Genomic DNA, 25090 nt, shown 5'->3' on the forward strand with positions numbered 1-25090 from the left:
ACTTGCGACACGAACTGCGGGCCCCTGTCAGACACCAAGTCCGTAGGAATGCCATGGATGCGGAAGACATGCCTTACGAGTAATTTTGCAGTCTCTAGAGCGGTAGGCAGCTTAGGCAGAGGTATGAAGTGTGCCATCTTTGAGAATCTGTCGACGACAGTCAGCACCACGGTTTTTCCTTGGGAGACAGGAAGACCCGAGACGAAATCCAACGCAATGTGAGACCATGGACGGGACGGTATCGGTAGTGGGCGCAGGAGACCAGAGGGGGCACAATGGGATGCCTTGTTGCGGGCACACACTGAGCAAGCAACAACAAATGCCCGGATATCGTCTTTCATCCCAGGCCACCAGAACTTCTGGGAGATCAGGAATTGGGTCCGTGAGACCCCTGGGTGGCAGGCTACCTTCGAGGCATGTCCCCATTGTAGGACCTCTGATTTGTGTTCCTGAGACACGAACAGTCTGTCCTTGGGGCACCCGACTGGTACAGCCCCGTCTTGCAACGACCTGGCGACCTTCCTCTCCACCTCCCACTGTAGTGCTCCCACCACCTGGACTGCAGGCACAATAGGCTCCGGAACGGACTCGTGGTGAACAGGGCTGAAGATCCTTGACAGGGCATCCGGCTTTGTGTTGCGAGACCCCGGGCGGTACGTAATGGTAAAGTTGAAGCGGGTGAGGAAGAGGGCCCAGCGCGCTTGACGGGAGTTCAGCCGTTGGGCTGCCCTGATGTATGCCAGGTTCTTGTGGTCTGTAAAGATTTGGAATGGCTCTGACGTTCCCTCCAACCAGTGCCTCCATACCTGTAGCGCCAGGACGATGGCCAGCAGCTCCCGGTTACCAACGTCGTAGTTTTGTTCGGCGGGACTGAGACGACGTGAGAAGAAGGCGCAAGGGTGAACCCTCTGGTCGACTGGGGAACGTTGTGACAGGACCGCCCCCACTCCTGAATCTGAGGCATCCACCTCAACAACAAACGGCAAATCAGTATTCGGGTGCGTGAGAACAGGGGCACGCGTAAAGGCCTGTTTTAGTGCCATAAAAGCAGTCTCAGTTTCTGGGGTCCATTCAAACGGAACTTTGATGGATGTAAGCCTTGTCAAAGGTTCGGCCTTCTGACTGTAGTTACGAATGAAGCGCCGATAGAAGTTGGCAAACCCGAGGAACCTTTGCAAGGGCTTCCTTGCTGTCGGAGAAGGCCACTCGACCACAGCCTGGATCTTGGCTGGATCTGCTCTCAACTGGCCCTTCTCCACAATGAACCCCAGAAACTGGACCGACTGAGCATGAAACTTGCACTTCTCAGCTTTAACATACAAGCGGTTCTCGAGCAGCCTCTGTAGGACCAGCCGAACGTGCTGTCTGTGCTCATCGAGGTCTCTGGAGAAAACAAGGATGTCATCAAGGTATACAAAACAAAACCGGCCGATCATATCTCTGAGCACGTCGTTAACCAGGTTTTGGAACACCGCCGGCGCATTCGTTAGTCCGAACGGCATAACCAAATACTCGAAATGGCCCATAGTGGTGTTAAACGCAGTTTTCCACTCATCCCCTTCCCTTATCCTCACCAAATGGTAAGCGTTGCGCAAGTCTAGAGTCGTGAAAAACGTTGCGGACTGCAAAGGTGCGAATGCCGCGTCCAGGAGAGGTAGGGGGTACTTGTTCTTAACAGTTATTTCATTAAGGCCCCTATAATCAACGCATGGGCGGAGCGATTTATCTTTCTTATCAATGAAAAAGAAACCAGCCCCCACAGGGGATTTGGATGGTCTGATTAGCCCGGCCGCAAGAGACGATGTTATATACTCGTTCAGGGCTGCCTGCTCCGGTTTGGACACCTGATACAGTCTAGAGGAGGGCATCTTAGAATTGGGAATCAGATCAATAGAACAATCATAGGGGCGATGTGGTGGAAGCGACTGTGCTAGGTCCTTGCTAAAAACCAACTTGAGGTCATGGTATTCAGTGGGCACTAAAGACAAGTCAATCGAATGTGGTTTACGAGTCACAGACGCTCCCGAGGAAGATGAGGCTGCACGCAAGCAATGCGAGTGACAATGGACACTCCAATTATTTATCCTGGGGACCTCCCAGTCAATGTCTGGATTATGCTGCTTTAGCCAGGTTAAACCAAGAACAACCGGAGCCAGTTTGGTGGGCATGACAAAAAATGGCCGACGCTCACTATGATTACCAGATACCACCAAGGTGAGAATGTCGGTCTCATGTGTTATGGTGGAAATCAAGTCCCCGTTAAGGTCCCGTACCTCCCGAGGCTCCTTCAATTTAATCAGGGAACCACCAAGTGTATCTATAACAGAATAATCCACGAAACAGTCGTCAGCCCCCGAGTCTACCAAAACAGTTACCTTACAACTGCGTTTCCCTCCCGTAATAATCCCGGGCAATTGTAGTCTTGTGTTCTTGAGCGGTTTGGCAGTCTTAGTAGCCATGTGTGAGTACTCACATTGAGGCGGTGGTGTACCACTGGAGGGGAAGTGCCTCGCTGCGTGGCCACTATCTGACGTCGGTACCTGGGCAAGATGGCCGCCGGGGGCTGCACGGGGATTCGTGGGACAGGAAGCGACGTGATGGCCGGGTTCACCGCAGTACAAGCAGAGCCGCGATGCCATGCGTCGGTGACGCTCCCTTGTGGTGAGACTCTTCCCGCCGAGCTGCATAGGCTCCTCCTCAGTCAGTGGCTGCCACTCAGGGTCCGACGAAGAAAGGGAAGCCGGATGGGAGACCGCAATGCGCGCCGCTGGGGCAGCCCTCCTGATGACTGCGCCTGTTGACCGGCCGTGCCACTCCACGCCTCTTTCGCGCTCCCGCTCCCGAAGTCGATTGTCCAAACGTACCGAAAGTCCAATCAAATCCTCCAAATCCACCGCTTCATCGCGGGAGGCTAGTTCGTCCTTCACCTGCGGATTTAGCCCCCTCCGGAATATACAGCGTAAAGCCGCGTCATCAAAGCCGCTCTCAGCTGCGAGAATGCGGAAGGACACCGAATAGTCTGCGACGGAAAGTTTGCCCTGATTTAAGTCTAGCAGGCGACTCCCAGCCTCTTTACCCCGAATGGGGTGATCGAAAACCCTCCTCATTTCCTCGACGAAATCAGGAAAGCAGTTACGAACTTCGGGGGACTGGTTGCTGGTCGCCATGGACCACGCTGCCGCTTTTCCGGTAAGAAGGCTCATGACGAAAGCGACTCTGGATCTATCGGAGGAGTATGTGTGGGGTTGTTGATCAAAAACTAGTGAACACTGATGCAGAAAAAGCCCGCACGAGCCGGGTTCCCCATCGTAGCGTGGCGGGTGCGGAATGTTTGGCTCACGTAAAGGAGTGGAAGTCGGGGCGGACGGCGCCACGGGGGGAAAGTGCACTGACGCCGCGGTAGCGGGTGAAGCGGGACGGTCACGGTAAGCACAAACTCTGTCGACCCGTGCCTCGAGAGAGCACATGTTAGCTGTTAATGCGTTCAACGCCGACATGATCTCATGGAGAACACGATCGTGTGGGATAGCGTGCTGCCTCGGGTCCGAAGACGCCTGGGCAATGCGCTTGCTGTCTGCGGGGTCCATTTTATGGCCGAGATATTCTGTTATGATCCGCGGATGCGGAGAACAAGATTGAACCCAAAAAACAGACAACAGAGGGGAAGCGTTCGGGGATTTATTAATCACAAATAAAAAAAAAACACGCGAACGCGGTAAAAAGGGGATAACAAAAGGGGTCCGTGACAAATAGGTCGACGGGGATCAAAAACGCGAAAACCGAGCGGAGGGCAGAGAGCCAAAAAGACAAACAAAAATACACTCAATACCTGCACAAGGTAGAGGATCACAAAACTAAGACGTCCGACGAACTAGAAGGCAAATACGAAGCGACTCGAAAGCAGTACGTGATAATGGCGACCAGCAAGGGAAATATCTCGGCGTTCTTCTCCCGGATAGCCTGCGTTTATATGCTATAGCTGACGAGCAGGGATTAGCTGCAGGTGCGACGTCGGCACGCCCCCACAGCCGGCTCTGCAACAAAAACAAATTCTGACAAGCAGCAGAACGCGACAAAGGGTGTGCCCACTTTTGTTATACACTGTATCTTATCTGCACAGAGACATTAAAATTGGGAGGATTGTTGCATGAGTTTCGTAAATGTCTTACAGGGTTGTCATTAAAAATGTGCCGGTTACCTGTTTGAAGGTTTACCGTGTTTTTTAAAAGTCTTGGTTTGTAAAACTGCTCAATTTTGCCTTACCAGTGAGTTCGGCTGTGTTTTAGTTAAAAACCTCTACAATGGGCTATGCGCAAGTGAGGGCAAGTAGTGTTATGCCAACAATGAGACAAATTACATCACTTAGGGTGTTTTTGTGGGCCATGGCCTCCGACCTCGAACCACTCCACTGAAGGACCACAGTCGGATGGGAATTGATGTGATTCATTATGTTTTCATTGTGAGGGTTACTTATTCTTGGGTCTGGGCTGCATAAAAGATGGTTTTGGCACACAGATCGCCTTTACTGATCCTCAAACATTCATGCTAACTCGTGACCATGTGGTAATCAAAATGCGGTCATGATCGATATATATTTTGCAAAGAGATTTGAGGTTGTTCGGGCCCCGAGTTTGTTGCTTCTGTTTGCATTGCAGATTTTTTTTTTTTTTTTTTTGCATTACCGCTATTTTTGAGAGAAACATATGTATTTTATTTTGTGGCGCAAAAACAAACCAGGGCCGTGTTTGTGCTGGACTTGAAACTCACAGAAGCATAACATTTGAGGAACCCATAATTATGTTGCGGCAGAACAAGGCCTAGTTATTTTCCCCAAAACAGATGGAAAAGGGTAGCATTGGAAGATAGGGGATTTAACGCACAGTAGCTGCGAGGAAATTCACCGTCTTCCTTCAGTCACTATTCACGCCTTGAGCATGCATGCTAAAGATGTCGCTAAGCAGCTTACACAATTTTCTGAGTACATATTCACTTCCAAACACTAAAGCCACATTTCCACCAAGCGGTATAGTTCAGTTCATTTACCATTGTCCAGAACATGTAAAAGAAGCTAATGTACTAAATTGACACATCTATAGTTTCATTAGTAACAGGAAGTCAACAGGTTGGTTTGTACAGTACAAACAATACACAGTGGATCGATCTTTGGTTAAGGTACTTGGCTTCCAACCACTCTAATATAACTGGATTTTGCACTCACTTTAAAATATTTAGATTTTTAGCGGGGGTTTATCCATAATCTATCTAATACTTTTCAAGAAAAAATAAAATTGCAATTAAGCTTTCAGGCACAGAGGTATAAAGTTGTAGTAACACAAACAATTGCACTTCAACAACAGAAAAATACATTAAATAAGTAGCATTAACAAAATTTGGCTTCACTAAGGCTAGATTCATACTGCAGGTCTTAATGCACAAATGCATTTTTTTGTCATGTCTGGTTTTTTAGCGTGCCCGTTCAGACTGCTTTTGTCCAGGGAGCCCGTTCAAGTATCACGCATGCGCACTAATTCGCAGTTCGAGAGTCAGCAAAGTGACCCGCATCAAAACAAATTACACATGCTAGCTGTATGTCATTCCAGGGTGATCATATTTTGATTTCCAAAAAGACGACACAAATAACAGACATTAATAATCCCCATTTAGTCTTTTATTCGGTGTTTATATTTACTGATAGAACGCATACACGCACGCACATCAGCCTCGACTTGTGTGCGTGACATGACGTGTGTGTGTCACTTTGCCCCGTCTCGGCCCTGTAAGCAATACTGAAATATTGCTCATTTGGCGCATAAATCAAATAATTGTCAGTTTTATCCTTTTCTTCATCTATTTTTTTATGACTGTGGTCAAGCCCGCTTCTGCATAAAAGCAGAGTTCAAGCCAGAAGCTAATGCACAGCTACATCGCTCCCATCCTGCCTACCGCTCTCGCTTTGCTGACGTCATTGCTGCATGAATTCCCGTTCAGGGGACTTGAAAATTCAGACCATCAGCCACATTCTGGAAAAATGTGGCCCAGATCGGATTTAGACCACATACGAAAGTGACCCGGATCGGATTTGAAATGGTCCACTTCTATGCGACTTGTCACATTCAGGCCGTCAAGTTAATGCTTCACTTGAGTCAGAAAAACACGAAAAAATCGGATTCGTGCATTAAGACCTGCAGTATGAACCTAGAAAGTGTCAAACAACATTAAACACAGGTAAAACGGTCTCATTTCTTCAGCAATGTAGCGGACTACACTTTCCGTGAGGTAACGCCATTTTGCGGGATCTCGTTTGTATTTCTCAAATCAAGCGATTACCTCTGTAATTGTCGATTGCCGTGACGAAGAAGGCTCCACTTGTTGCGATTCACTTTTCTTACCAAGTAGTGAAAACTAAAGAGTGTGATAGTGTTTCAAATGAGCAAGTAGATTTGTTGTGTTGGCCCTCTTTGTTGAAACAAGTGCACTTGGTCCCGCATCTCCCCACACGTACGCATGCACGCACGTGAGGCGATAAATCGCAGTGGGAAAATTACCGCCTTCATTTTCATTTACCGTGCGATAAATGGAAATATTGCATATCGCGACAGGCTTAACTGACACATTGGTAAAGTCATATCAAAGTTAATGTTTCTATGAAAAAAAAAAAAACTCGGCCATAGGGTGAAAAATAATAAAAGCTACATAAATCTTAACATGAATCCCCCATGAGTCATCACCTTATTGTGGTGGGGGAGTTTGTGTGTCCCAATGATGCTAGGAGCTATGTTGTCTAGGGCTTTGTGCCCCTGGTAGGGTCACCCATGGCAAACAAGTCCTAGGTGAGGGACCAGACAAAGAACGGCTCAAAAGGCCTTCTATGACGAGCACCAACATTAAACTCAGTTTTCCCACGTCCGGATACCTGGTGGACGGGCCGTGCACCCATGGGACCCAGCCAGGCACAGCCCGAAGACATAGCGTGGGTTCTCCTTCCATGGACTCACTACCTATGGGAGGGGTAAAAGAGGTATTGGGCTTAGGCAACTGGGTGGGGGTCCTTGGTGGTTAGGGTTTAGGGTGGCTCTTGGTACGTGGACTGTCACCTCTCTGATCGGGAAGGAACCTGAGCTAGTCAGTGAGGTTGAGAAGTTCTGACTAGATGTAGTCGAGCTCACCTCCAAACATGGCTCTCGTACGAGTCCTCTCGATGGGGTTGGACACGATTCCACTCTGGAGTTGTCCATGGTGAGAGACGACAAGCATGTGTGGGCATACTTATTGCCCCCCGACTCCTGTACATTGGGGTTCAACTCGGTAGACGAGAGGGTACCCTCCTTTTGCCTTCGGGTGGGGGGACGAGTCCTAACCATTGTTTGTACTCATGCACCAAACAGCAGTTCAGAGTACACACCTTTATGGACTCCTTGGAAGGGGTGCTGGAGAGTGCTCTTTCTGAGGACTCCCTCGTTCTGCTGGGGGACTAAATGCTCACGTGGGCAATGACAGTGAGACCTAGAGGGTCTTGATTGGGAAGAACTCTCGGAGTAGAGCTGCTGATAGGGTGGCTCGGGCATCTGTTTAGGATGCTGCTGGGGTGCCTCCCTAGTGAGGTGTTCCAGGCACGTCCCACTGGGAGGAGGCTGCGAGGCCGACCCAGGACATGCTGGGGAGACTGTCTCCAGGCTGGCCCGGGAATGCCTTGGGATCCCTCAAGAAGAGCTGGATGATGTGGCTGGGGAGAGAGAAGTCTGGGTTTCCCTGCTGAAGCTATTGCTACCGTGACCAACCTCGGATAAGCGGGACAAAATGGAAGGATAGATGGATAAACCTTAACAATTCCTTACCTTAAAATTCCTGTTTGGCTTGCATACTAAAAAGGGAGTCAATTAATTCATTCCACACTGTTTATAAGATCATAATAATCACATAATGTCTTTAGTTTCTGACCCCTTTATGCAAAACGAATCCTTGTAATATGAAATATTTACTAGGAATAGCTTGTTTTCCAGAGGGCGTCATGTCATTCAGACTGTTTGTAGAATAGACCCTACTCACCTACGTCACAAAATGGGCGTGTCGCTGTTTCCGGCCGCCATATTGTACTTCTTTTTCAGACCTATTCTCATTGTTTTCAATTAGTCGAGCAAGTTATAGAGCAATTCATGGAAGCCCCGGTGTTATCTGACGCTGTAAACTCATTGGATCCGTTGCATAAAAGGCGTTACGTGGAAAAGCTTCAGTTTATCCATTCGCCAGATCCGTATTTGATGCCTAAATCGATGTTTTTCGACCCGCTGGCTTCGCCTGACATCTGATATCCTGATATTTACAACTATCTTGTCCACACAAAATCAGCCTACGAAAGTTTGAAAAACTTTAAGAGCTTGGAGGCTCATAAATGCTATGTTGCTGGTTGGGTGAAACGTCCTCGTACACGAAAATTCGGCAGGAATCTTGTGCTCGGAAGGTGAGTTACGAAATTTTCAATTCAAAATCTTTTGTTCTTGCTAACATCCACTGTCAAGTCTAATGTATTTCATATCATTTGTCAATGGAGCTAGGGCTTTTAATGTTTATATGGTTTAGCGATAGCACTCTCACTATATACATATATAATACGTAATAAATATGAAGTGCGATAGCACTACTCCAGATTGTCCCTAGTTGAATTTATTTTTTGGCTTTTGACCTCAATAGTGAAATTGTAAATTAATTGTATGACAACTGTCTGATTATCCCCTTATAATTATATATTTTCAGGTAGTTCATTCACAACGTCTGAGTGTATGTTGTCGGCGATTAGCCTAGCAATGATCTTAATTGTGGTTGTCAGCCCAAAACCCTCTAAATATATAGTAAATGCATCTTACCAGATATAAAATGACTACTACATAATCTGTGGTAGTCGTTTGGAGCCCAGTTTTCTCGTCGAATTGCAGCAGTCAATCTCTGTCTCCTCTTCAGGTCTCTCGGAATACGGTAAAAATTCAAGTCTCTCCGTCTATCTTCTCTGTTTTTGCAACCGACCGCCACACACGACTTCACCATTTTGATTATTAATGTTAACGAGCAGAAAAACACGCCATAATAGGAGGAATTTACGAAGCGCTAATGCATTAACATGACTAGTATCCGGACAACATGGCGCGGGGGCGTGGCTGTGACGTCACGTGAGTAGGGTCTATACCCTTCTACACCAGCCCCCCAAAACCCCCAAAACAAATCAAAACAAAAAACATCAGAACGTCATAAGGATACTACAATGTCCAAATAGTAAATCCTAATTAAGGGTTGTGTATAATAATCGATTAGTTGCTCATTGATAATTCTGTAACTCAAAGATGCTATACCTTGTATGTGTTATTTACATCATTAGTCACACTGCAGTTAAGGATGCACTGGGGGAACGTATGTATCATGACAGTATGGCAAAAATCAGGGTTTACCACTGGATGAAAACTGATAACTGGAGGTTATTGTTAATTTGTCCATATTAAATCCAGGGAATGCAGTCAAATACTTAATGAGTGTGAGGTGTGTAATCAAATTTGAATGATAGGTTAATTGATTATTATTGCTTTCTCGCCTTACTCTTACTGGCAAAATGTTGAGTTTATTATTTTGTAGTGACTTACTCCCTGATTTGTGAAAATGAAACTCAAATAAATTGTGATTCAGTCAATCCTCTAAAACTTTGGTACTTTCCCAGTTTAGGTGAAATCACAGTTATATATAACATAATTAGTTTAGCCATGATAGGGTGCGTGTGTGCATGTGTGCACACATCTAAGCTTGATTGTTGTCTCAGCATAGCTTTGATGAGTGATATGCTTGTTTATATTTAGTCCAAATTATTTCCTGGTTTGCCCATGACTCATAGGGAGTTGTGCCAGTTGTGCACACGCCAGTCGATGCATAAGCATTTGGCTGATTGGACCAATACATCAGTGTGTTTTACTAGCCCTGACATGATTTGAAATTGTCAAGTGGCTTGTTCGTGGACAGTGAAGGTCACTTGGAGTCATGTCTTGAGTGGTGATTTCACAACTCAGTCCCAAAAATATGAAGAGGCTGTTTTCTTAGCTAGAATTTATCAATTGGTGCTATGAATAGCAGAAAACTGCTGTTTAGCCTGCAGCTTTCCTGTCGCATCTCATTTCTTGACTAAAATAATATCAAATATTGACACTTTGTGCAGTTGTGGCGCACAGCTTTTACTCACAAGAACTGCTGTCACACTGTTTCTCAGAAAACTACAGAGAAGAAGTACGGCATGTAATACAATGTGAACACACCTCTGTGTTGTCAAAAAATGGAAGCACAGTATTTAAGACTCGTGACCTGAAACCGTCCAATTCCAATACTTCTTGTGCTCATTCGGGTCTCAAGCCAACAATTGTTCCTAAGTAATGTATTTTTTTTTTTAACTTTGCACAAGACAACATTGTCTCAGTGCAGTACTTCTCAAATAGTGGGGCGCGCCCCCCTGGGGAGGCGCAGAGCAATGCCAGGGGGGCGCATGTGACCTCGGGGAACATGTTTTATGTGTTTTTTTTTTTTTTTTTTTTTTTTTGCCGTACTGGAATAAAGTGTACTTGCACATCCACTCAGTAGGTGGCAGTGGCGCTCTCATTTTCAGAGTGCGCGCAGTATTTTTGAACTAAGGAAGAGCACTCAGTCAGCACACACAGACAACAGATATGAAGAGCAGTGTGCCACCGCCGTTTTCGAAAGCCGTTTTCCGACCGGACTCACTCACGCAGCGACCCTCACGTCGCCGCCCGAGAAGTGCCATTTTCGGCTTGGGATCGTCACGACGACTGCCCTCACCTACGGTTCTACCTCGGCCGCCGTGAATGCGCTTTTTTTCGTGCTGTTTGCCTTTTAGCTTTGACTTTTAATACAGTGGGTGATGATGAAAGACCACTGTTTACTGTGTCTAAAAATAATTATAGCAGATAGCAAGAAGCCAAATCAATAATTGTTAAGCCGCTTGATTTTTTCAGTGAAAACGTGCCGTATATTGCCAACAATCGTCCTGCTTTGTCAGTGTTATATCAGTAAGCCAGTGAGCATTGTTAGCATGCTAATTGAAAAATAACTCCACATCATTGCAAAGGAGGTAAATACTGTGTGCAGCAAAAATAAAAACTGTCCTGTCCAAGGACACTTTTCCCCCCTTTTATTCAGATTTGATTTTTCGGTCAAATTTTTTGGCACATTGTCCTCATGAGTGAATGTTTCTAATCAATTTTAATTTGGTATTATTTACTGATTTTATTACATTTTATTTTTCTGTATCAAATGGTCAAAAATGTACCTTGAGTGTATTTTTTTAGTTTGGATGTGAATTTTTTTTTTTAATTCAGGCAAATTGATGCACATCAAGTCTTCTCTGTTACAAACAAAACAATGTTTATAATAAAGTTATACTTTATTATAAGTTGATCTATGTTACTTTTTTTCTTTATTAGAAAAAAGGACACAATGTTAGGCAGATGCGTATTTATAATAGTAATTTTATAGACAAATGATACTATTTACAGTGGCGGCAGAGAGTTTGGGGGGGCGCGAAACATTTACGTCTTCCTTGGGGGGGCGTGACAGAAAATAATTGAGAAGCACTGTCTTAGTGCAATGAAAAGTGGTGAGCTGCATATTGGAAGTGAGTAAGAAAGGCTTTCAGTCATAGTAAAAGTGATTGACAATAAGAAATGTATAAGCAATGTCACTACTGTGAGAAATACAATTATTTTCAAGTTACTCAAGTAAAGGTAACTGAGTAGTTATAGAGCGTTAAAGGGAACCTCAGACTTAAAGCCTTGTAGGATCTAATAAGCCACAATTGTTCTTTTTCACTAAAATATGTTATTAGAAGCACATAAAATATATTTATTTAGTACTTTTTTTTTTATGCGTCGAATGGACGCTCCGGGTGATGACGTAGTTTGTCACTGTCACTAAACAAACACTACCGGTGTTCTGCAATTTCTTCTACGCGGCAAGACGTCCAACACATGTGCACATCGGTTAAAAGCTGTGGGTACTTACTATTTGTGTTTATTATTGAGTTGTTTATTACCTTTTCATTGCCTCAAAGTACTTTTTGCATGTGTTTCCCTCTCCTACTTTTAAATCTTGTGTTTTCTTGTGTTAGTTTTAAAGCAGATGGTTGATCTGTTGACCACATTAGTCACGTAGCGTATTTAAACCACCCTTAATTGATATTATTTCATTTAAGTATTTTCTTAAGGCATCTTTAGTATGTTCTGTCTGTATGCATCTAAACAAAACAGGCTGAAAACGCACGGTAGCACTTTGGGTGTCAAATTCTCCTCTTGTAGTACGTTTCGCCGGCGTAGTGCATTTTGGCAGAACACCGGTTTTGTCATACTCTCGTCTCGTCTCATCCTGTCTTTCCTGTCCATTTTGCTTTTGCTGCTTGTTTTGTGAAATATCAGCAGTGCTCTCTAGGGGTGTGACAAAATATCGAAATGGTGATATATCGTGATACTTTGTATCCCAAAAGGTTATCGATATGCTCCTATCAAGAATCGAGATATTGTTTTAAAAAGGTGTCAATGTTTTAGTAAAAAACAAACAAACAAAAAAAAAACCATCAAGTTGCTACCAAAATCTTCCACCATAATAGTGTCTCAGTTAACTCTAAGGATGCCATTGACAGTGCTTGACACCCAATCCATTTAGACTGGGAACGTTCGTTCATTCAAAACCAGAGCATTCACAGTCATTCGGTTCAATTTTCGGGCCATTTACATTACAGGTCAGTTGCTGTTTATTTAAGGGCATTTACAGGTCATTTTCTATTGAGTTTGAGTCACTGCCTATTCATTTGGGTAATTCCCAGGTCACTTCCTGTTCTGTAACGCAAAATAAACAGGAAGTGACCCATAAAATAAGCCAAAATCAATAGGTAAATGACCTGAGATGGCCCAAAATTACCTCATTGCCTGGCATTGGCTGCCACTGACGGCCATAGACGTTCAATCCATTTGAAGTGGGAGGGATGGCAGCGAATGAACTTCGCCACCACCCTCCCAGTTCAAATGGATTGGATGTCTACTAGTGATAAACTCATTCCAATTCACAGCAGGAACTTGTTTTTCTGTTTATTAGTTGTTTGTAGAATGATTTCCTGACCAATGTATCGGTAATCGTTGTATCGCCGTATAGTCCGATCATCGTTATCGTGAGCTTTGTATCGCGTATCGTATAGTGAGGCACCAAGAGGTTCCCACTCCTAGTGCTGTCATGCTCATTGATGTCCCTCTCGGGTTCAAATTGAAAGGGTTGAACAGATGACCTGTTTATGTCGCTAGAGTCATACTTTGGAAGCACGGCAGCGTAACCCAGTGATATTGCTGCCCTGCGACGTCAACAAAAATGGCGATCTACTAAGTAAATTAATTTTACAAATTGTATAAAAATGAATACATCAGGAGGGTTTTCAATATCAAATTATTTTAACTCATAATAAGGTTTAAGAGCTGCAAGGCTTTTTATCCATGGATCCCTTTAAGTACCCGCCTCTACTGAGCCTATCTCACTAGTTTCCAAATAATGTAAAATGCTTGGATTACGAATCCGAGAAAATGGAACAGGTAGGCTGGAGTTGAGATTTGAACCCTAAACCTGAGAACTAGGAGGCAGAAATATTAGCCACGTGCCCATGTTGCTTTCCATGACTTTGATCCCTTCAATTTGTATATTGTAGTGCTAGACAGTTATTATCATTGACGTCGGTGACAGCTTTCTTCGGCACTACTTATGGTTTCCTCACACATCCCGAAAGAATTGTCATCGGCTAATTCAAGACTTTAAACTAGTGTATAGTTCTTGTCTTTTAGGCAACTAGTCGAGGACAGGTGCTACTAAAATTAGATGAACAGATGTTTTATTCCAAGTAAATCGATGTGCATTACTCTTGTCGTATTGTCTGGATGAGCAGTGAATGTCACGGTGAAATCTGTTGTCTCACCAGATAACAATTACAAATAGGAAGCAGAGCACAAACTCCTCTGTTTACGTCTCCATGATACCTCCAGTGTCAAAGAGAACAGATGGCTCATGATGGGCCTCAAGTTCCTTTCAATGGACAAGTGTTTTCTTTTTAAAAAAGCTGCATGCTGGTGAAGGCAAATATTTCAAAGATGCAAATAAACCCCCTGGAGGCACTGTAGATGTACACTGTGTTCTTTCCAGTTTTGGGCCATGTTCCTTGGGTCTCAGGACGTCCGCCTAATTGCCATCTACCACACAAGACTGCAATTAGCTTGGGCTCGCTGGCCGGCAGGCTGGGTATAAATCTGCCAAATTGCTTGTCCTAAGAAAGTCCAGCACGCCTGCTCGAAGCCTCTACTTTCTGAAAAGTGGGCTTGTCACTGTCGTATAATTAGACCGAGCAGCAAATGCAGAAAGAGCGTGCCGGAAGGCTGATTCTGAGATGCTGCGGTGTGCAGGGGCATACTGACGTATGTATTACTTTACCTTGTGGCCCGTTTCTGTAGATACCCAATGCTCAGGCCACATTGTATCTGTCATCACTCTGGAGGAGGTGACATCTCGTTGTGTTTAACAGTGCAGAAATATGAATCTCGTTGCAATTTCACCTTATTCCCCTTATCGTATTCCCTCACAGCTCATTATCCTGGAGGACTACGCTGACCCTTTTGATGCAGAGCAGGCCGGCGGCACGCAGGTCAGCACGGAGAAGGTAACCACTGAGAACGATGGTTACATGGAGCCGTACGAGGCCCAGAAGATGATGGCAGGTGAGTGCACAATGTCTTGTCCGCTTTTTGGTGTACGGTACACACATTCGGAATGTGAATTTGCATTTTAGTTACTGGAGGATAGGTAAAACTTTGTTGATTTAAATCTGCCATGATACACTGAATTTTGTTCATTTTGAAGGAAAATAATAAACATGCTTTGTATTTTTTATGTGCATATTATTTCGCTTTATATTTGCGGGTAGCTTTGTACGTAATTCAAAAGCAACCATCTATGTTATTCATTAAAAATTTTTTTTTTTTTTTTAATTAATTTATTTTTTTTGAATGGCGTTTCTCCGGCGCGCAGCACAGCCCAAACAGTTTGGCCAAACGACATCGTTCAAATATTGAAGTGACCGGAATTCTTGTATGACGCAGGGAATCATTCGAATTACCCCCCCCCCCCCCCCCCCCCCAAAAAAAAAAATGCGGGCTTTTGGGAAATTTTTTTTTAAAAAACATTCAAAATATGTTCATGCAATTCACATGAATTTTACATTAAAAATTTCAGGAACGTAAGGGGCATAAAAGTTGTATCCATAATTTTCCAAAAACCTACAGTTCCCCCAAAATTAGCCAAAAACGGTCCCCTTCGTTTCTAATGGGATGCCATTGCTACGTACGTCATTCCATTCATTTCTAATGGCCAAATTTTCCCCTTCATCAATGGGAGAAAAACTTGGGTGGTTGTGATTTTTGACCAAAAACCAACCATTACAGCCCACTGACATTCAACTGGTGCTCAAGTAAATCGATGCCATTGACGGCCATGCGTCCATGCCATGGACAGCCATGTACGTCCTTGCCAATGACGGCATGTATGTCAATGCCATTAGCGGGCATGCAGTGTATGTCGATTCTATTGATGCTAATGTACTTGGATTCCATTGAGGCTCATATAAGTCAATGCCATTGACGGCCATGTACGTCAAAATATCAACATGAAATGACCATAATGTCACCAAATCAATACGAAGTGACCCAATATCAACAAGAAGTGACCCTGAAATATCCCCAAATCAACAAGAAGCGACCCTGAAATATCCCTAAATCAACAAGAAGTGACCCTGAAATGTCCTTAAGTCAACAGGAAGTGACTCCAAGGGGTCAACCTGCTAAACAAAAGCTGCAATTGCAATTTTTCAAGAAATTGCATTTGCTAGTTATGTTCAATCGTTGATTTTGTTATTTGAGGTCATTTATTATTGCTAAATGATCTATAGCAGGGGTCCCCAAACTACGGCCCGCGGGCTGAATACGGCCCGCCTCCACATTTGGTCCGGCCCTCTGAACAAAAAAAAAAAAAATTGAAAAAAACATTTTTTTGGGGGGGGGGTTATTTGGTTATTATCTATTTAATTAGTACTGTTATTATTGTTATTTTATTTACTTTTGTTCTGTGAAGAACCCAGAAAGGGTTATTTGATTGTGGCTTTCTAAAAAACAATAAATCTTTAGATTTTGGCACTCCTGCAATTGTCACACCTTTTCTGTTACAAACTGACCCCGGCCCCTCATCAGAGAAGGAAAAAGTTATGTGGCCCTCACAGGAAAAATTTTGGGGACCCCTCCCTGATCTGTAGTGTAACAATTTAATTTTGTTGTTTATTTTATTGAATTGTTATTTAAAAATATATATATATAACTGCATTTTATCGTTTTCATTTTTTCATGTGTTTATCGTTTTCATTTTTTCATGTGTGTGCATCATTGGGCTTTTCTCCATACACCTTTTGATTTACATATTGCGTCACACCATTCTCATCATTACTTGTATTCAAGCCTGCGCTGTCACTTGAATATACACGTATTATACAGTTCTTGTTGAAGTGTAATTTTGCCACCCTCTTCCACACTGGGAATCACCAAAGTGCCTCCGATGGCCCAGTGCTGCTTTAACATGACAGGTGCAGCAGAGCGGAAACCAAATGTGTGTCATCGAGGATTTGGAAACATTTTCAAAAGCCGCGACTTGCCGGAGATGATATGATATCCACCTTTAAGCGATTTACAGTGAAAAACAGAGGAATAAGGTCGAAATTGCTTCTGAAAAAGGGTTATTTTCCGAAGCACCATATAAGCGGCCGCATGCTGGGATTTCCTGGAAGACATTTTCCTTTCCTTCTCCTGAGACCACAGTAGTTGCGTACTCACTTTAGAATTCATCTGCACCACTTTCCCCACACTGCTTTGTCACACTGAAAATTCATCCTGCGGCTTGGTTGAGCAATTACAAAAAAACAAAAAAGCTGCAAACAAATATGATGAATGATTAAATCTAACATAGCTGCCGTTTTCCTGGAAAACTACGAGTATCTCTGAATCGTTTTTATTGGTAAACAAGAGATTTGGAATAATAGCAATGGCTAAGAACAAAACATCAAAATATAGAATTTGATTTGATTTAAAACCTGTTGAACATCTTTGGAAGGAGTTGAAACGTGCAGTTTGCTTACAAATAGTGGTGCCTGAAATTCCACAATACCTCACTTGACATCTTTTCAACTTTTGACATTGAGTTCCATCACAGATCTATAGCTCGACAAAGCGCGTGTCTGTGTCTCCTCAGCAATTTTCCTCTCATGGCCTCCAGACAATATCTTGTTTTCATCTGTCTTACTAGTTTGACCCTGGCCTAGTCGTTGCCTCGGCTGAATAAGGAGAGAGAGAAAAAGAAAGATTTATAGCCTTCTCTTAGCTACCGGTGGCTGTAAAGAAGAAAAATCAGTGCCACTGTTTTTTTTTTGTCTTTTCTTGTGGCAGCACTTGAATGAGTTTTAAATTGAGCTAGATTTGCTTTTATTTTTGCTTTTCTGTAGTCTCTAAACTAAAATGGCAGCAGTTGTTGAAATGATTGAATTAGTGTTGTATCTTCCTTCAAAAACAAGGTTTTTATTTTCTTCTTTGTAAATATCCTTTCCTACAGTTAAAGCAATGAACATTATTAAACTTTTATCTACCAATACTTCACCTCTACATCGCTAACACAACAAAAGCATAAAAATTTGAAATGAAATATATCACAGTCAGCAGCAGAGGTTGCGCTAGACTTTTTTGTTGTCTGTCATTTTGACTAACAGTGTCATATAAATCCGGTCATAATCTATTTTTACCCGTCACTTACATTTTTAAAATGATAACAAGGACATATTCAATAGTATTTAGTTTTCATTCATTTTTAATTAATATTCTGTCCGAACAAGCTTAACAAGAGGCAAACAGACAGCGGAGGGCACCAATCAGCGACGGGCAGACGTGCCAATAGCAAAGCGCCGAGGGCAGGACGAGGGACTTGCGCGCGGAAGTAAACATATGAGGAGAGCGGAGTTTATTCAACATGGCTAGCGCGAGACAGAGTGTTGTCAATGACTCGTGTCGATGTGTTTTAGCTCATTTAAAACTAAATTTACCGCGGATTGGAACATATTCTCGGCTCTCCCGTTTGCCATCCGTGTTGATGTAGAGATGACTTTCGGCGCGCAAGAGTGACGTTGCTCGTGAAGAACACGTCACGCAAATAAACAAATCTGATTTGTCGATTGATTTTGTACCTACTCGAGAGGCCGTTAATGGGCTGGGTCCCAGACTTTTCTCTCAGTGTTTGACAAATACAAGGAGAACAGTCTGGCCGTGCTAGGCTAACACTCAGTTGCCTTGACATTTTTCCGAGTAAGGCCAACGACGTCATGCATCAAGAGAGACAATAGCTAATTAATATGCTCACTCGCCACCCTGTGGTCTGGGGTGTGAATTGCAACCTGTCAAAATGACAGATGGACTTTAATTTTTTCTGTCACCGTTTTAAAAAAACGGTCAACGACGGAAAATATTCGGTCAACGCGACCCCTGCTCAGCAGGGAAGCTTATTATTTATAGACCCAATCCAACCTATTTTGCTCCAGTAACAGTAGTGCCGGGTTGTCAAAGCTAGGTACAATGGGGCAAATAAGTATTTAGTCAACCACTAATTGTGCAAGTTCTCCCACTTGAAAACATTAGAGAAGCCTGTAATTGTCAACATGGGTAAACCTCAACCATGAGAGACAGAATGTGGAACCCCCCCCCCCCCCCCCCCCCCCCCAGAAAATCACATTGTTTGATTTTTAAAGAATTTATTTGCAAATCATGGTGGAAAATAAGTATTTGGTCAATACCAAAAGTTCATCTCAATACTTTATGTCCCCTTTGTTGGCAATAACGGAGGCCAAACGTTTTATGTAACTCTTCACAAGCTTTTCACACACTGTTGCTGGTATTTTGGCCCATTCCTCCATGCAGATCTCCTCTAGAGCAGTGATGTTTTGGGGCTGTCATTGGGCAACACAGACTTTCAACTCCCTCCACAGATTTTCTATGGGGTTGAGATCTGGAGACTGGCTAGGCCACTTCAGGACCTTGAAATGCTTCTTATGAAGCCACTCCTTTGTTGCCCTGGCTGTGTGTTTGGGATCATTGTCATGCTGAAAGACCTTGTCTCATCTTCAATGCCCTTGCTGATGGAAGGAGATTTTCACTCAAAATCTCTCGATACAGGGCCCCATTCATTCATTCCTTTACACAGATCAGTCGTCCTGGTCCCTTTGCAGAAAAACAGCCCCAAAGCATGATGTTTCCACCCCCATGCTTCACAGTGGGTATGGTGTTCTTCCGATGCAATTCAGTATTCTTTCTCTTCCAAACACGAGAACCTGTGTTTCTACCAAAAAATTCTATTTTGGTTTCATTTGACCATAACACATTCTCCCAGTCCTCTTCTGGATCATCCAAATGCTCTCTAGCGAACCGCAGACGGGCCTGGACGTGTACTTTCTTCACCAGGGGGACACGTCTGGCAGTGCAGGATTTAAGTCCCTGGTGGCACATTGTGTTACTGATAGTAGCCTTTGTTACTGTGGTCCCAGCTATCTGTAGGTCATTCACTAGGTCCCCCCGTGTGGTTCTGGGATTTTTGTTCACCGTTTTTGTTATCATTTTGACGCCACAGGGTGAGATCTTGCATGGAGCCCCAGATCGAGGGAGATTATCAGTGGTCTTGTATGTCTTCCATTTTCTAATAATTTTTCCCACAGTTGATTTCTTTTCACCAAGCGTTTTACCTATTGCAGATTCAGTCTTCCCAGCCTGGTGCAGGTCTACAGTTTTGTCTCTGATGTCCTTCGACAGCTCTTTGGTCTTGGCCATAGTGGAGTTTGGCGTGTGACTGACTGAGATTGTGGACAGGTGTCTTTTTACCGATAATGAGTTAAAACAGGTGCCATTAATACAGGTAACGAGTGGAGCCTCGTTAGACCTCTTTACAAGAAGTTAGACCTCTTTGACAGCCAGAAATCTTGCTTGTTTGTAGGTGACCAAATACTTATTTTCCACCCCAATTTAAATAAAAAATAAATTCTTTAAAAATCAAGCAATGAGATTTTCAGTTTTTTTTCCCACATTCTGTCTCTCATGGTTGAGGTTTACCCATGTTGACAATTACAGGCCTCTCTAATCTTTTCAAGTACGAGAACTTGCACAATTGGAGGTTGACTAAATACTTATTTGCCCACTGTATTTGTTAATGCTATCAAATTGCCAAACAAGTTCTTTCATTGGAGGAAATAAAGCAGATGGCAGAGGCACTGGCTGACCTATCCTCAAAATGTTTTTCTTAAAGCGTCTGCCTTATAGATGAAGTTTTAATCATGTCCCGCTGACTGTATCTCTACCACAGTGCCATTTTTCACAGGTACAGATGGACAGCCAACGCTAAACATTCACCACATTCCTTATTCTCAGCTCATGTCCAGGATAGTTTGTGATTTAGCACCATAACGACTGTATGTCATCAATAAACTCTCTCATAAAGTGGAATTGATCCGTAAAATTCAACGGTGTATAAAAAGATGGAGAGTTGTAAAATATTTTTTCCAATTAATTCTGGAGTGAAGAGTGGGAGTACAGTAAATCAGCTTTTCATTGCCCTGTCAAAATATAAGAGAGAAATGGAAAGGGAGTGGAAGGCAGATTTGCTTAAAATGCAATGATGATTCCTTCATTACACAATGTGCACACCTTAAACACACAAAGACTGCTGTCTCGGCGACTTGATTTACAGGCTCGTTGGAGGGGCATGTCATGACTTCCTCAACCCAAAAAAGGCAGCCCGTCCTCCCTCCAAGTGAGCTGGAGGTCCATCTAGTCATACCAAAACATCCACACCCTCCACTCTGTCTGTACATTTCCTGCATGTTTACATGTACACATGTTTCCAACATACCTGGCGTGTTTGTCATGTCTATACGCGTCAGCCACGACAATGTCTATTTTGAATGCGTGTAATTCCAGATTTCTTTCATAACATGCCAATTGTTAGCATGCTAGCGTTTGATGAATTCCCATTTGAAACAGAGCCGGACTCCAGGGCATGAAGCTAATCGATCATCTGTAACAGTTTTAGCGCTCATTATTGCTGTCATACTTTATTCAATCTTTTCAAGTAATAGAACGCTAATATTTAATCAATTTTCATCAAAAATGCAACCCTAACTGTTGGGAATGACATGAACCCATTTCAGTTTGCTGTAGCACTTTTCAAAATCTTGCTATATGTCAGGATACCAACTGTTAGTAGCAATTTAACAAGGTTAAAACCCCCCCGAAAAAAAAAAAAAAAAACAGTAGTAAAATACCTGGTGCCATGAATAGCTATTTCATCCTGAGTATGCTGGTTAAGTCTAAAATAAATACAGTGGTACCTCGACTTTCGGATTTTATTTGTTCTAGAACCTGGTTTGTATGTTGAAATGGTCGTATGTTGAGAGAGATTTCCCCATAAGAATGCATTTTAATTGGAATAATTCAGTCCTCAACCCAAAAAAATCTACGATAAATCCTTAATAAATTCTGCAGGTACAATTACAGATAGCAATTACCGTATTTTTCGGACCATAAGTCGCAGCTTTTTTTCATAGTTTGGCTGGGGGTGCTGCTTATACTCAGGAGCGACTCATGTGTGAGATTATTAACACATTATGATATCACTTCACATGTTATTTCGGTGTTTTGGCGTGACGCTGATGGCTTGGTAAACTTGTTAGCATATTCTTTATGCTATCGTTATCTGAATGACTCTGAATAGCTATGGCCACGTTCGCGTTCTGCCTTTGGCAATGTGTGTTCAATTGTATTATTGAGTTATATATATTAAAATGCATGCTTTTAGTTTGTGGCACTTTCACGCCCATGTGAGGGCGCACTTGCACTTGTTTATGCGAAGAACAGCGCTCACACGCCAGAAGAAGACGGACAGCTACGCAGCGTCTCTGAGCGAGTGGGCGAGAGAGCGAGGGCGAGAGAGACACTGCTGCAAACCTAAGTTCATTGTTTATGCTTGTAAAATATCTCTACAGAGGCAACGCCTGTGTGTATCATCTTTTCTTTTGTTGTTGTGTGTTTTCCACCCGCGATCAGACACTTTGAGCCAGTTGTGTGGTTGTTTGAACGATGTGTTAATGCTAGCGAACGCATGCTAACAGTTTGTGTCATTGCTGTAATGGCACATAATTATCATTTGTTTACGTTGATGCAAACTAGTTTGGTTTCGAGGACGAAATTGATTCAGCAAATTATACGGACCTCCAGCATCGTCATTTGGGAGTTTAGCTCGCTGTATAGCCAGGACTGAGCCGTAGCCTGGTGAAGACAGTATATTCGCATTTCGTTGTTCATGCATCATACTGTACACTTATTCAGCATGTTGTTCTCTATTGTATTTTGATATTAAATTGCTTTTCAAGATGACATATCTGTTCTATGTGTTGGATTTTATAAAGTAAATTTCCCACAAAAATGCGACTTGTACTCCGGTGCGACTTATAGTCTGAAAAATACAGTACACATAGCAAAACAAATAAATTATAAACAAATCGTAAATTTAAAAAAAACGTTTTTATTGTCACCTTAACTTAGAAGTGGAGGTAGAGGAGGATACAGTCAGCTGTGTTCTATTTAAAGCAACACTTGGTAACTTTTTATTTTTTGTCAATTTTAGCGATGCGGGTGGACAAAAGCGGTAGCGTTTTGCCTTAAAGTGCCTGTGACACGAAAAAGCATGTTTATTTCAGAATACACGCGGTATTTTATGCCCCTGAATGATATGGACCGCTTGGATGTGTGTGGAAGCGATCGCTATTTTTATTTAGTTTTTTTTAATCCCGCGCCATGAAAATGAGTGACTTCCGGCTTCGGTCTCGCATTGAGGAGGAGGGCGCTGTGACGTGTACGGTAGAAGACGTCCTCTTCACGCTACAGTGTACTGTTGTGTATGAGGACGAAGGATTCAGCTGCTTTTGCGGATTAATACGTTTATTTTTCGCATCACGCCAGCCAAATGGCTGCAGAAAAATCATTCTGTATGAGGGAGAGGCGTATGCGCCTTTTTGGAGTTTCAAAAGGTTCCCATTCACCGTGGATATTTACTGTGGGACCATTGGACTTACGAGGAAGTGAGTAAACATCTTGTTTTGTATTATGTCAAATACGAATACAGCGATTACAAAGTAAACACTACAAACTTCCTTTAAATAAAGGACTAATTACGTTTGATCATTGATAGGCATGTAAAAAGCTCTCCTAATGCTCATTAGCAGCAGCACGTTAGCTGCACAACAACTCCAGCCACCCTCCTCCGGGAACGAACTGTAAATTGCTCTCCGCCGGGCGGTTTGCCGATCCGCGAACACAATCGACAACCGGGTCGTCATGTCAAATAATCCAGGCTAGTTATGTGTGATTTTCCGCTTCGAAGACTTTGAAACATCACTCGGTCCGGGTTAGCATGTCGGCTAGCTGTCACGCCTTCTGGTCTGTTTACATTCTCTCTCAGCCGGGGAAGGGAAATGACATATGTCTGATTTAGGTGTCATAAAATATCGTTCGGGAGGTGCGACAGTAAAGGTGAAGTCGACAGTTTTGACCATTATGGAGTAATTTTGCCATGTCGTCCTGAATGAATGCATTTTTATTATTTCATATTCCATTCAGCACAAGACTGTTATTTGTCATGACCATGCCATTTATTTAGCAATTGGGGAAAATACTTGGATAAAAAGAATATCCTGTAAAAATATTAAAGTAAAGAGACAGAAACACTGACATTTTGCCGCTCTCTTCGTCGCGTTTTCATCCTTGTGAATAGTTCCCCCTTGACGGGCTGACTGGTCCTTCTCAAGCCATTTATATAGCTATTGGGAAAAAATACTTGGATAAAAAGAATATGCTGTAAAAATATTGGAGTAGAGAGACTGAAACAATGACATTTTGCAGCTCCCTTCGTCACATTTTTCTCGTTCTGAATAATTCCCCCTCAATGGGCTGAATAGTAAAACCGATGAGCCCAGTCTATCGCTGACGTCATCCACCTGTTGGGGACGCTAAAGCCCTATAATGGTAGGCGTGGCTAACCGGCAGATTAAAAGACTAATTTCTCGTCATCTGTGCTTTGCTAAATTGTTGTATATAGTCGAATAGTCTCAAAATATGATTCTAATTCACATAATAATGCCATTTAAGACTTTTTTACTCGTGTCATATGCTCTTTAAGGAAGACTGCATTTCCCATGAGGGCACACGCTGCGTTTCCCATAAGGAACGACGCACACCCGCACAGTGTCGAAAAATCATAAGTCAATCAAAAATCAATCTCCCTGCCGCCTGCAGATAGATTAAACAACATTTCTCTTTCCAGCGGCTCTGTGAAGGATGAATAGCAATAAGGTAATGAATCCAGTTGTGGCTAAACAATAGCATATGACAGTTAGCAACCGTGTTGCTTAGTATGGCTAACCACCATACCCCACCCAAACTCGTCAGCGCTGAAGAGTTCATTTGGGGGCGGGCGTCACGCTAGCAATTGGAAGACAGGCTAATGATATTCTGTATTTCCTGGTAGCCTGCCTTTTTTCCTCCTCAGACAAAACTTTTGGTCTTTTCTGTTGCTCTGCCATCTTTACTGAATTCGCGCAAAAGCGTTCACATCGACTTCTGTCTTAATAATGAATAGGGAAAGAGGGAAGAGACGTATGCCGTAAAGAAGTCTGCTTATTTGTAGTTTTTTTTTTTTTTTTTGTCTGGCAGGGTTCCTGCCACCCTCGTCAAAGTTAATTAGTGCTGGTGAAGGCGATACAGACCCCCCTCAAGATATAAAAGAGGTTTCATTCAACTAGTTGTCAGTCGACATTATATCACTAATGTTATGGAAATACTTTATAAAGGTTGAAAAGTTACCTAGTGTTGCTTTAATTTAACAAATGCATTAAATTAGACGT

General features: G+C 43.1%; 1 protein-coding gene across 4 annotated transcripts in view; it reads left to right on the forward strand.

Moving 5' to 3' along the window:
• LOC130923581 (SH2 domain-containing adapter protein F-like) overlaps positions 1-25090 on the forward strand; it is a 220357-nt gene that overhangs the window by 44873 nt on the left and 150394 nt on the right. For all 4 annotated transcript variants that reach the window (XM_057849362.1, XM_057849344.1, XM_057849353.1 and 1 more), the window contains exon 2: positions 14651-14783. In XM_057849362.1, the coding sequence (XP_057705345.1) occupies positions 14651-14783 (133 nt within the window). The remainder of the gene's footprint in view (positions 1-14650; positions 14784-25090) is intronic.

The sequence above is a fragment of the Corythoichthys intestinalis genome, chromosome 1, assembly GCF_030265065.1.
Source record: "Corythoichthys intestinalis isolate RoL2023-P3 chromosome 1, ASM3026506v1, whole genome shotgun sequence".
NCBI lineage: Eukaryota > Metazoa > Chordata > Actinopteri > Syngnathiformes > Syngnathidae > Corythoichthys > Corythoichthys intestinalis.